At 39.1% G+C, this 13855-nt stretch overlaps 1 protein-coding gene and 1 long non-coding RNA gene across 2 annotated transcripts; both read right to left on the bottom strand.

The window, feature by feature from the left end:
• Positions 1–5154: 5154 nt before the first annotated feature.
• Positions 5155–8106, bottom strand: LOC138888735 (uncharacterized). Its single transcript, XR_011406077.1, has 2 exons — positions 6151–8106; positions 5155–6071 (listed from the first exon to the last, which is right to left on the bottom strand). It is a non-coding gene; the product is annotated as an uncharacterized lncRNA (long non-coding RNA).
• A 3041-nt stretch (positions 8107–11147) lies between these two features.
• On the bottom strand, positions 11148–11890 carry LOC104229391 (small ribosomal subunit protein bTHXc). Its single transcript, XM_009782033.2, has 3 exons — positions 11660–11890; positions 11498–11562; positions 11148–11386 (listed from the first exon to the last, which is right to left on the bottom strand). The coding sequence occupies exons 1-3, from the start codon at positions 11817–11819 to the stop codon at positions 11267–11269; spliced, it is 345 nt and encodes a 114-aa protein (XP_009780335.1). The 5' UTR covers positions 11820–11890; the 3' UTR covers positions 11148–11266.
• Positions 11891–13855: the final 1965 nt, after the last annotated feature.

The following is a 13855-nucleotide window of genomic DNA, read 5'->3' as shown; positions in this document are numbered from 1 at the left end:
AAAGCAGTTTTTAAGAATTTAGGAGAACTTATCAGGTTTTAAGAGGGAATTTGAGAGAGAGAAATCAGTTTTTTTTTCAGACAGAAATTTTAGAGTTCAGTTTTTCAGAGAGATTAGAACAAGGAAAAGTGAGACTTTGGGTAGATTTTAAGAGGAGAAACAATCTGATTTAGAAAGAAAGGAATATGAAATAGGAATCTGAAACAGGTAGAGGAAAGAAACTGAAATCTGAAATGTTATCTTTCTAGAATCTGCCCGTTGTTTGCTTGTGAATATTGTTCGGCTCAAATCTGAAATTTTCCTCAAGCTTCTGTCACTGTTCATCTGGGTTAACGGGTCTTGTTCAGACTTGCTGTGTTATTGGTATATTCTGCTGATTTTGTTACTGCTGCTACTGCTGAAATTTACTTCTTCTACCTCCATTTCCAGGTACATACCTTTTAAACTCAGGTTGTGAAAAGCTTCAACACGGCAAATAAATGAAGTTTGGAGTTATAATTTTGCTTTTTACTCATCTAAGTCCTTTAGTTTAAATTTCTGTTTTATTTCATGTTGGTTAACTAGTAGTGAATTCAACACTATGGCTATTAGTTAATCATCTTATTTTGAAATTCGTGTAAAAGTTTGTAATAATATTATCCATTTCGAAATCTCATTAGTATAGTTATATTTGAATTGTCAAAGTAGGGAATATGGCATGAATGTTGGTCATTATTTAATTTTGTTGTTAGCTAAGTAAGAAAGTAATGTAGAAGTATCAAGAAAACTACAGTAGTAATATCTATTGTTAAATAAGGTAAAATGGTGTTGGTATTATTTTCATGTATAAGATAGCAGGTATCTATAGAACCATCAGTGGATGGTAAGTTGAGTTGTTATGGCTCATTATGATGTTAAAGTGCTACGAATGTTTCAAGACATACAAATATGTGGCATGTAAGGCAATGTTGTTAATCAATTTGTACAATAATTCCCTTTATTATCAATTTGATGCCTATTTACCATCCTAAATAAATAATTAGGCCTATTAGATTAAAAGCAAGTATATGAGAATAAGATGAGATATACAAATTGCAACACTTTTTATCAACGACAATTAGAAATAGGACTTGCACTAAATAGAAATAATAAAAGTTCTTGAAAAAAATATTCTTCCCTTTATAAATCATTTTTAGTTTCATATACAATTCATTATTGGGCATATAGATATATATGTTGTATTTGTGAAGAATAGTATTAATCATGTTCTTATTCTTTATTTTGAATTTGAATAGTCTTGGATGAACATGTTATATGCGGAAATTATAATCAACGGGCAACATTCAATAAATTGTGAATTTTTTTTCAAGAATTAAAGGGTATCTTAAATGAAGATTTTTTATAATATAATAAACAATTTGTGGAAAAATCCCTAATATCGTTACAAATATTTTGCGCAATTAGGGATACGTTCGCGTACCCTGATTATATTTTTAAAAGCAAAAATTCGGATTATGCGTACGCGCAATTTCGAGCGAATATTTAATAAAAGGATTTTTCCAAAGGCGTTAAATCAATTTCATAAAAACCCGAGATGTACGGTTCACTATTTAAGAAAAACAAATATTCTTGATTCGACACAATTTTGAAAAAATGATTGTTTAATAAATATATTACCAAAAGTTATCGTGTACACGTACGCGTGACACAATTCCGCATTTTTAAATTTATAACACGAATATACGTACGCGTAATTCGATTCAAAGAAGGGTCCTCAATCACAATAAGTATAAGCGGTAGTAAAATCATGTAACATCAATATATTTAATAAAATCAAGATAATTAAGCCAATAATAAAAACAGTTAAGCGACCGTGCTAGAACCACGGAATTCGGAAATGCCTAACACCTTCTTCCGGATTAACAGAATTCCTTACTCAGGATTTCTGGTTCGCAGAATAATAAACAGAGTCATATTCTCCTCGATTCAGGGATTGAAATTGGTGACTTGGGACGCCTTAAAATTCCCAGGTGGCGACTCTTAAATAATTAAATAAATCCCGTTTCGACTGTCCTTTAATTGGAGAGAACTCCCCACGCGCCCCCGCGGGCGCGGTAAAAAGGAGGTGCGACATACCTTGTTCTTCTCGGACTAATACACCGATCACCGCTATTTCGGACACGGCCAGGTATAGGTACAACGTTTCATCTTCCTTGGGTGTGTGCAGCAGAGGCGGGCTAGACAAGTAACGTTTCAGTTCTTCCAGGGCGTGTTGGCATTCCGGAGTCCATTCGAAATTGCTCTTTCTTTTGAGTAGGGCAAAGAAGTGGTGGCTTTTGTCCGACGACCTTGATATGAATCTGCCCAGGGCCGCGATCCGCCCAGTCAGCCGTTGGACGGCTTTCACGTTGTTCACTACTGCAATTTCTTCGATGGCCCTTATTTTGTCGGGGTTGATCTCGATCCCCCTGTTTAAGACCATGAAACCTAGGAATTTGCCCGAGCCCACCCCGAAGGCACACTTTTCGGGATTGAGCTTCATGTTGTAGCTTTTGAGGATGTTGAAAGTTTCCTACAAATGGGTCATATGGTCCTCTGCGCACAGGGATTTAACTAGCATATCATCAATGTATACTTCCATCGATTTACCTATTTGCTGCTCGAACATTTTATTAACTAGGCGTTGGTATGTTGCACCTGCATTTTTCAGCCCGGAGGGCATCACGTTATAGCAATACGTACTATATTTCGTGATAAACGACGTATTTTCCCTATCCTCGGGGTTCATCTGGATCTGGTTGTACCCCGAGTAAGCATCGAGGAAGGTGAGGGTCTCGTGGTCGGTCGTGGCATCTATCAGATGATCGATATTAGGCAGCGGGAAGGAATCTTTGGGGCATGCTTTGTTTAAATCTTCATAATCTATGCACATTCTTAGCTTATTCCCCTTTTTGGTACTACCACTACGTTAGCTAGCCATTCGGGATATTTTACCTCCCTAATGGATCCGATTTTAAGAAGTTTTGTTACCTCCTCTTTGATGAAGGCGTGTTGTACCTCGGATTGCGGTCTCCTCTTCTGTTTAACGGGTTTGAATTTGGGATCGACGCTCAGCCGGTGGGAGGTTATCTCCGGTGGGATACCTGTCATATCTAGGTGGGACCAGGCAAAACAGTCGATATTGTTACTAAGAAATTGAATAAACCCTGTCCTGAGTTCGGGGGTCAACCCTGTTCCCAGGTATACCTTGCGATCCAGGAGGCTATCGATCAGAACAGTCTGCTCTAGCTCTTCGACTGTTGACTTGGTCGCATCTGATTCTTCGGGGCGACGAAAGTTTGGGGGGCGAAGAAATTTTCCTCGTCGTCTCCCAGAGTCTGCATGCTTCTCCCCTCGTTTGAGGCCGAGTGTATGGGGGTTGGCGTCTCATGGTGGACCGCGAACATTTCCCTTGCTGCCCGCTGTTCTCCGTGTATTGTCGTGATGCTATCCCTTGTGGGAAACTTTATTACCTGATGCAAGGTCGAGGGTACTGCCCTTATGTTGTGTATCCACGGCCTGCCAAGCAAGGCATTGTACCTCATGTTGCCGTCGATGACCTGAAACTCGGTGCTCTGGGTTGTGCCAGATGTGATGATCGGGAGGGTGATCTCTCCTTTCGTCTCTTCTCCGACCATGTTGAAATAGTGGAGGACTCGAGGGATGAGGACAATTTGATTGAGCAGCCCCAGTTGTTCTACTACTTCTGACCTGATTATGTTAGCCGAACTGCCTGGGTCTACAAGCACACGCTTTATCCTTGTGTCGTTTAAGAGAAATGAGATCACCAGCGCACCGTTATGCGGTTCCCCCCATGGTTTCGAGGTCTTCTTCGGCGAATATGAGGGTTTCTTTGGATAAGCGTTTTCGGGCTGGTCCCTCTTCTGTAGCGGATGTTTTCGTTCGTTTGGATACGGGTCTTTGGCGATCGTTAGTTCCTCCGATAATCATATGGACACTATGATGGGGATCCTTCCATTTTGCTCGGTTTGAACCCGGGGCGCGCCGGACTCTGGGTTGGTCGTGTCCACTTCCCCGTCGCTTTTGAAGTCTCGGTTTCCCATCTCACCGGCTGAGTCAGGCGTCATGCCCTGAAAGAGCGGATCTTTGGGCAAGAAAAAGTGTGAAAGATAATGTGTGTTTGTGTGACGAAACCAGCAAGAAAATAATCACTATTATTTTTAGCCCTACGGTGGGCGCCAAACTGTTTACCGTGAAAATGGTAACAACAAATAAATTTGTAAATGGGACTCTAAAAATACGTGATCTATTCCCGAGTTAGTTGTTAAAGCAGTTAATGCTAAGAGCGTGAAGTATAAAGATAAAATACGAGTTAAGGCGAGGTAATAATCAAACCAAAGGGGCCTGTTGCCCGAGCTCGGAGATGGTCGAGGGGACCTCGGGGTCGGCGTTGGTATCGATCTCGGACTATCGAGGATGGCCGGGGATGGGATAACAGTTAGAGGTATGATTAAGCAAGGCTCTATATTTCCAGTATTAGGCGATATGGTGAAGAACAAGTAGGAAAGCGATAAATGCTAGGGCGACCTCGGGCCAGTGAGAATGAACATCTTAGAAGATAACACAGAGAGAGAGAGAGAGAATATATTATTGCACTTCTAGAAAATAGTTGGAGCTCTTCTTTACAAGGTGTTGGTGACCCCCTTTTTATAGAAAGGGGCGCCCAAACTTAGTACAAAAATACTTAGCATGACAAAAAAGAATGAGATGTGACAACCCGTTAGTTTTACGTCGTAAGAGGGCTGGCGTCGAGCCGCTTGGATAGATTTGATCGACCCCGGGTGCATTCCTCGGGGAATTCTTGCGCTCGTCGGGGTCTCAACCGATGTTTATTCTTGGCAGGGCGTCGACAGGTTTCGAGGGAAGCGACCGACCCGAGATCCCGTGTTTTCGGGGTCACTCTCCGAAGCATTATATCAGGGGAAATCGGTTCCCCGGTTTTCACCGCACACAGAGTTTCAATTTTTTTTTCGTTTAACTTTGTATCCGAACAAATTACATCATCTAAATTGAAATAAACAGAGCAATTCAATTGTTAAGTGAAGGTTTAAAACCATATCCTAACTCCAACTCGCATATTATTAATCCATAACAAGGATAATCAAGGAACACCAATTTTGCACAGATATTAAATATTGGATAAGTAAAGTGGTGAATTCAATTGAGTTGTAGTACCTGCTTCTTTTGAAGCTGTACATGCCGATTAACATGAAGCACAATTATTACAATGACAGGTCAAATAAAACATCCTAAATTTAATCCCAAAAAAAGAAAGAAATAGAAACGAGAATTATTACACATCAACCACGTGTGACTTGTCTTATGCTCCTTTTTCTGCCTCTCTCCCCTCCAATTTTTCTCCTTCGCTTTCATCGCCATGGAAAGCCTATGGCGAGCGGCTATGGGCGCAGCCCAATCAAACGACGGCGTAGAACTTTGGTCCAACCCTGAACGCGCCGGCTGGCTCACAAAACAAGGGGAGTACATAAAGACGTGGCGTCGCAGGTGGTTCGTGTTGAAACAGGGGAAGCTGTTCTGGTTCAAGGAAGCTAACGTCACGCGCGGATCACGGCCGCGTGGAGTGATTCCGGTGGCCAATTGTCTCACTGTTAAGGGCGCCGAAGATGTTCTCAATAAGCAGTTTGCCTTTGAGCTTTCCACTGGCAGGGATACCATGTATTTCATCGCTGATTCAGAGAAGGAGAAGGAGGATTGGATCAATTCGATCGGACGGTCCATAGTGCAGCACTCTAGGTCTGTCACTGATGACGAGATTCTCGACTACGATAGCCGGGAATAAATTTCACAGCTTCTAATTAGGTATATATCCTCTAATTTTTTTTACAGGAGAAACTATTTTCTCTATTTTGACCATGTCCAGTGTGCATAGAAAGATGTAATTACTCTGTTTGAATCTGTATTCAACTATAAAGGTGTGAACTACTCTGCCGTATTTATCTATTTGCAGCTGCTGGAGTTTACGTATTTTGCTTTATGCCCGTTTATAATGATAATGCAGGCAGTGAGTACACCTGTTGGAATAATCATATGAACGTTTGAAATCATCATAGAATGAGCTGATCGGTATGAGATTAGTGGGAAGGTGGATACCTCTTTTAATATGCCATGAAATACCTCTCAAGATTGTCCTTCTAGCTTTGTCTTCTGCTCTGCTATTACTGAAACTCGGGCTTCTCTAGGATAGAACTTCTTCATCTAATTAAGTAGATAATCCATCCAGCAGCACTATATGGCTGGTATTTTTGATCTCTTGATAGTCCTCTACCAAATTAATTGATGATCATGCTAGTATTTCGAGATGGCCTTCCACTTAGAGGTGTATCTTCTTTTCCTCCTTTCGTGGGTTCTCACTTATTATAAACATATATCTGCTACTAACGCTAAACCAGTGAACTAAATTGTGGTATGTCGATAATTCACTTGGGAAGCACTTGCTATTCAGCTTCTAGTAGTTAACTTTCAGCTTTCATTTACCTCTGTATTGGATTGTTCAAGTGAACTTGGGATCCATATGCCGCTGTGTGTTACTCTCTTCTTGTTTCATCCTCATCGTCGCCTGAGCAATTTTCTTTTCCTGGTCACTTTCATTGTCGGTGAAGATGATTCTTTTTCTACACTCTGTCAGCTAGGCTGGCTGTTTCAGAAAACATAAGAAAGCTCATCTTCTGAAAGATCTTTTATGTAGCTCCACCTCTAGTCAATACCAGAAACTACTTCCTTATAAAAGAAAACAAAATTTGAAACATATCATTGACTACAGTGCTTATGATCCTTCAGATTGTAACTAGACATGGCCATGGAGATCCATATGTTTGATTCGTTTCATGGAATTGTAAGTAGTACTTCTTAGGATGAACTATTCTATAGGGTAGATAGAAGCTTTTTGAATAACTAGAGATCTCGCCATCAAGGTTGTTGGCTAGATGGCGGGGGCCACAGTTAAGTACTTACCAAGCTACGCAATATAGGTTAATTAGTGGCTTTAGTGTTGACTTTGGTTATAACTGAAACCAACGAAGGAAATCATGAGCTAGTCCAACCAAGTAATGTAATTAGCAGATCATGGTTTGCAGGGGAGAATCAACAAGTTAGTTTTCAAACAAAAGAAAATAATGTGGGAAACAGGACCGGAAAGCTGCATGCTGTGGATGCTTTCTACAGAACAACTGATTTATAGTTGGATGAAACCAATTTGACTGAGATTGTAGAAGGGAGTATACGGCTAAATGGTTTTGATTTTGGCTCATTTAAATTTAGTATTTCCCTTTTTAACACGGTTGTCATCCAATGTTTATGCTCACTAGAATTACCAGAAGTGTCCTGTTGACATTCTGCTGCAACTTCAAGTACTTCCGTCAATCTTTTTTCTAAAAACGATTATCTCTACAGATCTGACTTCTAAAGATGGTTTATCATGTCTTCGATATGAAAACCTACATTTTCTCCAACCATAACTTTGGCCTAATTCTGCTGCGAAAAATGAATTCTCAGTCTTAGTGTCTTACCAGCGATGCTTAAATTTTTCGGAAAAGGGTCAAATATATCCCTCTACTATTATTTATTGTTTAAATATATCCTTCTTTATACTATCCAACCAAATATACCCTTACCATTAGGGAAAGTATTATATTTGCCCTTATTTTAACGGATCGAACACGTGAAGGCTTTAAAATAGAAGCCCCAACCCGTTCGATAAAAAGCCAACCATATATTATACTAACACATGACCCGATTCGACCTCCCCTTCCTATCAAAACATCCTAAATCACATTACATCCCACTTCTCCCACCGAGAAGGCCAACTCTGAAGGCGATGTAAAGATGGGAGATGAGACAAGTATTTCTAAAAATTCTAATAAGCTTTATCTGGGTGCCTATGAAACACAATAATTTAAAGTCAAAGATAATACCCATGTGCCCAGAGTTAGAGAACATTTATTTCGAAGCTTGTTTGTTTGTTCCTAAAATCTGATTAGATTCTATTGATTGTGCTTGAATCATTTGGCGGCTGTTGGGTGGAAAGTGAAGTGAACATTACAAGCACCTAGTGCTAGGTTAGTTTGGAGATCGAAGTTATGGCTGGAAAAAAAAAAGTATTTAAATTTGAGGTTAAAAATATATGTTATTATTTATTGGTAATTAAATTCAGTTGATTGTGTGTTTGTGGAGATGAAAATTCACAAATATCAGGAGTAGAACTTTTGAAGAACACCCTTACCTTGGTTTGTTGGGTTTAAAGCTTGAATTTTTAAAAAATAATTAGGAGTTATTTGTTGTCCGGACTTGATTTGGAGCTAATCTTTAATCTTCAAAACATCTGACCTTAACATCTTGAGCTATAAAATCATGATTAGCTACTCTGGAGATAACTTGGAACTAGAAAGAGAGTTAAAGACTCCATTGGAAGCATTCTTCAAAGCTTCGAATCTGGGGGTTTTGATCTTTAAATGACGACCAAATTAATGCTTAAAACTGCTGGGGAACTGATGTTTGGAGCTTGAAACGTGAGTATCAAATGATTTTGACGCAGAAAATTTAAAGAAGAAAGTTGAAACTCCATTAAAGCTTACTTGAAGCTTCAAGTTCAAATCGGGGAAGGGGGAGGTCAGGCCGGGTTATGGGTTATTTTTATGGGTTTGGGTTTTTATGGAACGGGTTGAGGATTCTATTTTAAAGCCTCCACGTGTCCGATCCGTTAAAATAAGGGCAAATATAAAACTTTCCCTAACGGTAAGGGTATATTTGGTCGGATAGTATAACGGAGGATACATTTGAATAATAAATAATAGCAGAGGGATATATTTGACCATTTTCCGTAAATTTTTATGCTCTTGCTTTTTGTGCAAGCACTGGGATGTTACGGTCTATTGATTCCCTATCAAGCCTACAAATGCTCGACGAATTACATGAAAATACTTGATGAGTAAGATAAACTTTTTAAATTGTTCGCGTTTAACAAAATCGTATAATCCAAGAGGAAAACAGATAATTAAAAGTTGTTAAGAGTGAGAGAAGATGTTGATGTTGCACATGTATTTTCTGAAGAAGGCCAACCCCTATAATTATTTTAATAACGAAACATTAAAAGTTATCATTGTGACTAAAAATTGTCATAGTGACAACAATATGATCGTAGCTTTCTACGACATGTCTAAGCGAACGGGACTGTCAAGGCACTCTGCAGTTGGAATAATTGGTCCATGCGAGAGCTCTGTTTAGAGTAGATACACAGAGGATTGAGGGTTGGGTTAAGCACAGGTGAATCCATAAATTTAGAATCAATGAGTTCGGAAAGAATATGATCCATTACATACTTACAATTTTTTAACTAAATTTTCTTTTTGCAGGTGCAAGTGATCAAGACAAGAGGGGTTGCTTACTTCCAACCGAGAGGTTGTGAGTTCGAGTCTCCCCAAGAGCAAGATGGGATGTTCTTGGAGGGAAGGATGCCGGGGGTCTATTTGGAAAAACAGTCTCTCTACCCTAGGGTAGGGGTAAGGTCTGCGTACACACCACTAAGTGGGATTATACTGAGTTGTTGTTGCTGTTGTTGTTGCAGGTGTAAGTGATCCGAGTAGAAAGTAATAGGTTTAATTGAATTCCTTGAACCCTCTCCAGACCGCTCTGACTTAGGTCCTCAATGTGCCATGCTCGACACGGCTCCTTCTCGGCTTGGTTTTAATTTGATATAATGGAGCTAGGCTCCCCAACATGTAACCGTGCCATAGCTCCTTCTAGAGTTGGCTTTGATTTGATGCATGGGCGATTGTTGAAAGCAATAAATCTGATCTTCCAGATCTTTGCACTAATCTAGACTCACTAATTTGACCCGTTAATAATGCGAGTCAAAGGGACTCATTAACAGTACTCAAGGGACCGAAAAGAGCTATGAAAATGTTGAGCAGTTGCAGTTGAAAACTAATTTGTCCATGCTGAAGAGGGGTAATTGTTAGCTTCTACAAGTGAATTTCAATTTCTTCTACGCCCTCCCTGTAGGCCTTACCTTATACCTCCATGGTTCAGGACTGACAATCCTTTTTGTTTTTCAGTTATCCTATTTGACATAAGACCTAATTTAAAAAAAAAAAACCAGCAGGCACTATATAATGGAGAAACAATGTTTTCAAAAAAAATTCCCCTTCATGTATCGTTACTAGTCAAGAAGGGCTCCGCGACCAAGAAGACAGTCTGATAGAAAGCTCGATCATTACATAATTTGCAATTGTCCAGTTGCTGCCCAGAGGACCAACCTAATTGCTAGTAACAGAAGAAATGGTTTTGACGTAATCTCTAAGTGGACTGGTTATTGACCAACAAGGGCATTGTAAGGTCATCTATTAGCATGGGGCATGAACAGGGTAGCCTCACTAGGGAATTGCAAATAGAATCTATCCTGGGAAATATCAGTAAGATACACTAGAGGATTCTGTTTAGAAAATTGAGCAAAATTGCCACCTTACTATTGTTATGAAGTCAATGGATCCAAAACAAAGAAAGATATGCTATACCCTCTTATCAATTTATTGGTGATATGCAAACGTAAATAATAATCTGACCGTCTTTGCAAACAAATTCTGAAGTAAAGAAACTTCAAGAAAGAAAAATATAATCCTTATGAATGTTCTTCCACAAGGAATAGCAGCTGCACTAATAAAAAGCAGCTATATGTCACTTAGAATCCTAATGGAAGACACACCTCTATCCTTTATCTGATAACCCCGAAATCCCCAATGGCCAGCAAAGGATATCTTGCCAAGGCAAGGAAAGATTATGAGTGAATGGTTCTACTCATCTACATCTTTAACCATTGTTTGGCATCAAACTGTCACTGGTTCAACCTCAACTGAACAGTTGATTATTTACTGAAACCTTAACCCCCTTCATATTTCAAAATTTTAAGATGGTTACTTGCCTAAAATCGTTACAAGCCCATTGTATTTTACCTGATTCATCCTTTCTTTTTTCTATCTTTTCGTCTTAATACTTGTGTGTTGTTTCTCCATCATACATATCTTAACAGAAGATAAGAGCATTCAAGCAGCCTAGAGAAATGATAACATAAACTAGGAACCTCAATTCAAGGCAGCTGACAATATAATTTGCAAACTGACATAAATAAACAAAATGTAGTATATCACAAAGCTACATAGAACTGAAAAAATTACTTGCACAGAGGACTACTCAAACCAGAAAAGGAGGAGTCAGATCATTCATTAATCTCAATTTTAATGACCTGGCCATCATCAAATGGATCTCTCTTTGGAGCAGCTGGAGGCGCCACAACCCTAGGTGGTCCTCTTCCCTTCTTCTTGTTCCTTGGCCTTGCCTGCACCATTTTATAGCCAGTAGCAGGCACAAATATTTAGAAATCAAAAACTGAAATACCTAAACAAAACAAAATTAAGAAAAAGTGAAAATTCGACTACGGAAAACTTACATTCCCAAAGGAGTGATTGAATCGCTTGCCTTTGGCAGTCTTCTTGTCCCCTCTCCCGCAGTAAACTGTCAAAAGTATCAGAGAGAAATTTAAAAAAAATAACCCTGGATATTAAGTAGAGTTCTGCAATTGTTAGCTTTAAATTTAGATAATTGGTCATACTCAGTGGGAGGCTGGAGGAATTCGCAGAAAAAGATGAAGGCGTTGCGGCAATTGTGACAGTTCCGGCGATGGAGTGAGAGTGCGAAAAGGATAAATTAGGAGAGATGGGCACCATGGATTTTGAGGCCATAGGGAGCGAGCCAATTAACAACGACGCCATTGCAGCAATGGTAGGAGATAGGAATGAGCTTGTGGCCGTTTGAGAAGCGTTTTCTTTCCAGATAATGTCTTCTTATACGCCACCGTTTCGACGAAAGTTCCTCTTGAGGTTACTAGCCTTTATTTTTTAAAGAATAAAAGGAAATAACCAAGTTTTTCAAAAAATTAATTATAATTTTTTTCAACATAAAATACACTTATGAAGATTAAAATATATTAATATTTTATGTTACATTTTTGTGTTTTTATTATAGTATACCTATAAATTATAAAAATAATATCTTGACTTAGATTAGTGTGATTGACCTTTTTTTTCTTTCTATCGCCCTAAGATTTAAAAAAAAAAATTATTCTTACTGGTTACCTAATTTGAGCTTATTGTATCAAGGTCATAAAATTATTTTTTCTTATGAAAAAGAAACTTGACTATGTTTATATATCACAAAAATTTAATATGTCTAAAAATAAAAAATTGGTTCCAAAAATACTAAGTAGGTTGCTATTACATAATATCCATATTGTATCACTTAAAAAAGACAGAGATTATCACTTAAAGAAGATAATGAAAGACATTGGGCATTAGATCGGATCAAGAACATAATTTTTGTTAGTATCACCACGTGAAAACTATGTAAAGTGAGAGCTTGATGGGTCATCTCAAATTGAACTTGTTAGGTCAAATTCAAGGAAGTGCACGGTTAGCTACTAATTAGAGATGTTTTTACTCTTTTTCCGGTGTTTAAAATGTATTTACTCTTTAGCTAGTGCTTAATAAATTTTTACCTGTCCGGACGAAAATACCCATGTACATGGTTGCTATGTAAACATTACGGACATGGTTGTTTGAACAAAAAGTTTAAGACCACTTTTGCCAACTTCAAAATCAATAAAAAAAAAGTAAATCTTAACCAAGCATAATTAACTTCATATCCAAACATACACAGCGGGAAATAACGAAAGGTAGGAACGTATCAGATTTATTGATGTCATAATCTTTAATCAAATACGAGAAATGGGCTTACATCTGGAGCGAAAAAGAATTGTAAGTGAAAGAGTAAAGAGGAAAAAGCGAAGCAACTGTTCATCCGTGAGAGATTCCTCTTTTTTCCTCTTCTTCTCTCTGTTTTTCCTTTCTAAAAATCCCCCCCCCCTTTTCCGAGCTTACCTGCCATATATATATATCCTAGGACTTTTATTCAATGGTCTTTGACCAACATGTTTTTGATGACTTAATTCCGAGGATGGCCAAGGTGTTCTTTGCTATTTCATCACCTGGGCAGGATCCCAGCTTGGTCGACCTCCCATCATCCCTATTGGGGGCGACCACTACGATCAGATTTTGACCCATACAGTTAGTCCCTCCGTCCCTCGAGGTCTACTCTTAGCTGGTACGACGGGTGGACTCTGTCGATTCGAAAGGAGAAATCTGAATGTTTACGCCTTGAACAAGGTTTTTAGATCGAGGCAATGGCGTGACGCTTTAATGATACCCTTGGATCGTCACATCCGTTCGGAGTTGAACCGTTTTATTGATCCGAAACGTCGTTTGTGGCCACTATCATCATGACACACGTTCCTTACGGATTGAACCGTTTCTTGTGCCCTATCAGTTTTGATTGGCGACTCTCGGGTTTTCCGCTCGGGGCATTTATGTTCTTATAAATAGGGGAAAACACCATTCTATTTCCACACATTTCGATCTATCAAAGGAATTTTACGAGTCTTTGCCTTCTCTGATACTTCAGATCTTTAGTTCACTCTCCTATTGGTCGGAAATTGACATCACCGTCTTCCCTCTTACTTCTCCCTGCTCATTCACTCTGTTCAATCGAGACAAATGGCTGGTACTTCTTCCCGTGCTGACAGATTTGCCGAAGTTCCGGTACCGGAAAATGAAGCTCTTGCCCCCGGAGGAGTAGAGATGGCGGAGGATGAGAGGGTTCCAACAGTGGCCGAAATATTGCCTCCTTGAGGGAAGTTATGGACTGATTTTAACAGGCGGAGAGGGATCGGAGCCTGTTTCCTCTATTATGGATG

Source organism: Nicotiana sylvestris, chromosome 3, assembly GCF_000393655.2.
Source record: "Nicotiana sylvestris chromosome 3, ASM39365v2, whole genome shotgun sequence".
In the NCBI taxonomy this organism is placed as follows: domain Eukaryota; kingdom Viridiplantae; phylum Streptophyta; class Magnoliopsida; order Solanales; family Solanaceae; genus Nicotiana; species Nicotiana sylvestris.
This window is presented reverse-complemented; position numbering and strand designations above follow the sequence as displayed.

Coding starts and splice junctions, on each gene's coding strand:
- LOC104229391 (XM_009782033.2), bottom strand. CDS start 11,819: ATGGCGTCGTTGTTAATTGGCTCGCTCCCTATGGCCTCAAAATCCATG. Junction 11,563..11,659: donor TTCCTCCAGCCTCCCACTGA/GTATGACCAATT, acceptor TACTTTTGACAG/TTTACTGCGGGAGAGGGGAC. Junction 11,387..11,497: donor TCAATCACTCCTTTGGGAAT/GTAAGTTTTCCG, acceptor AAAATGGTGCAG/GCAAGGCCAAGGAACAAGAA.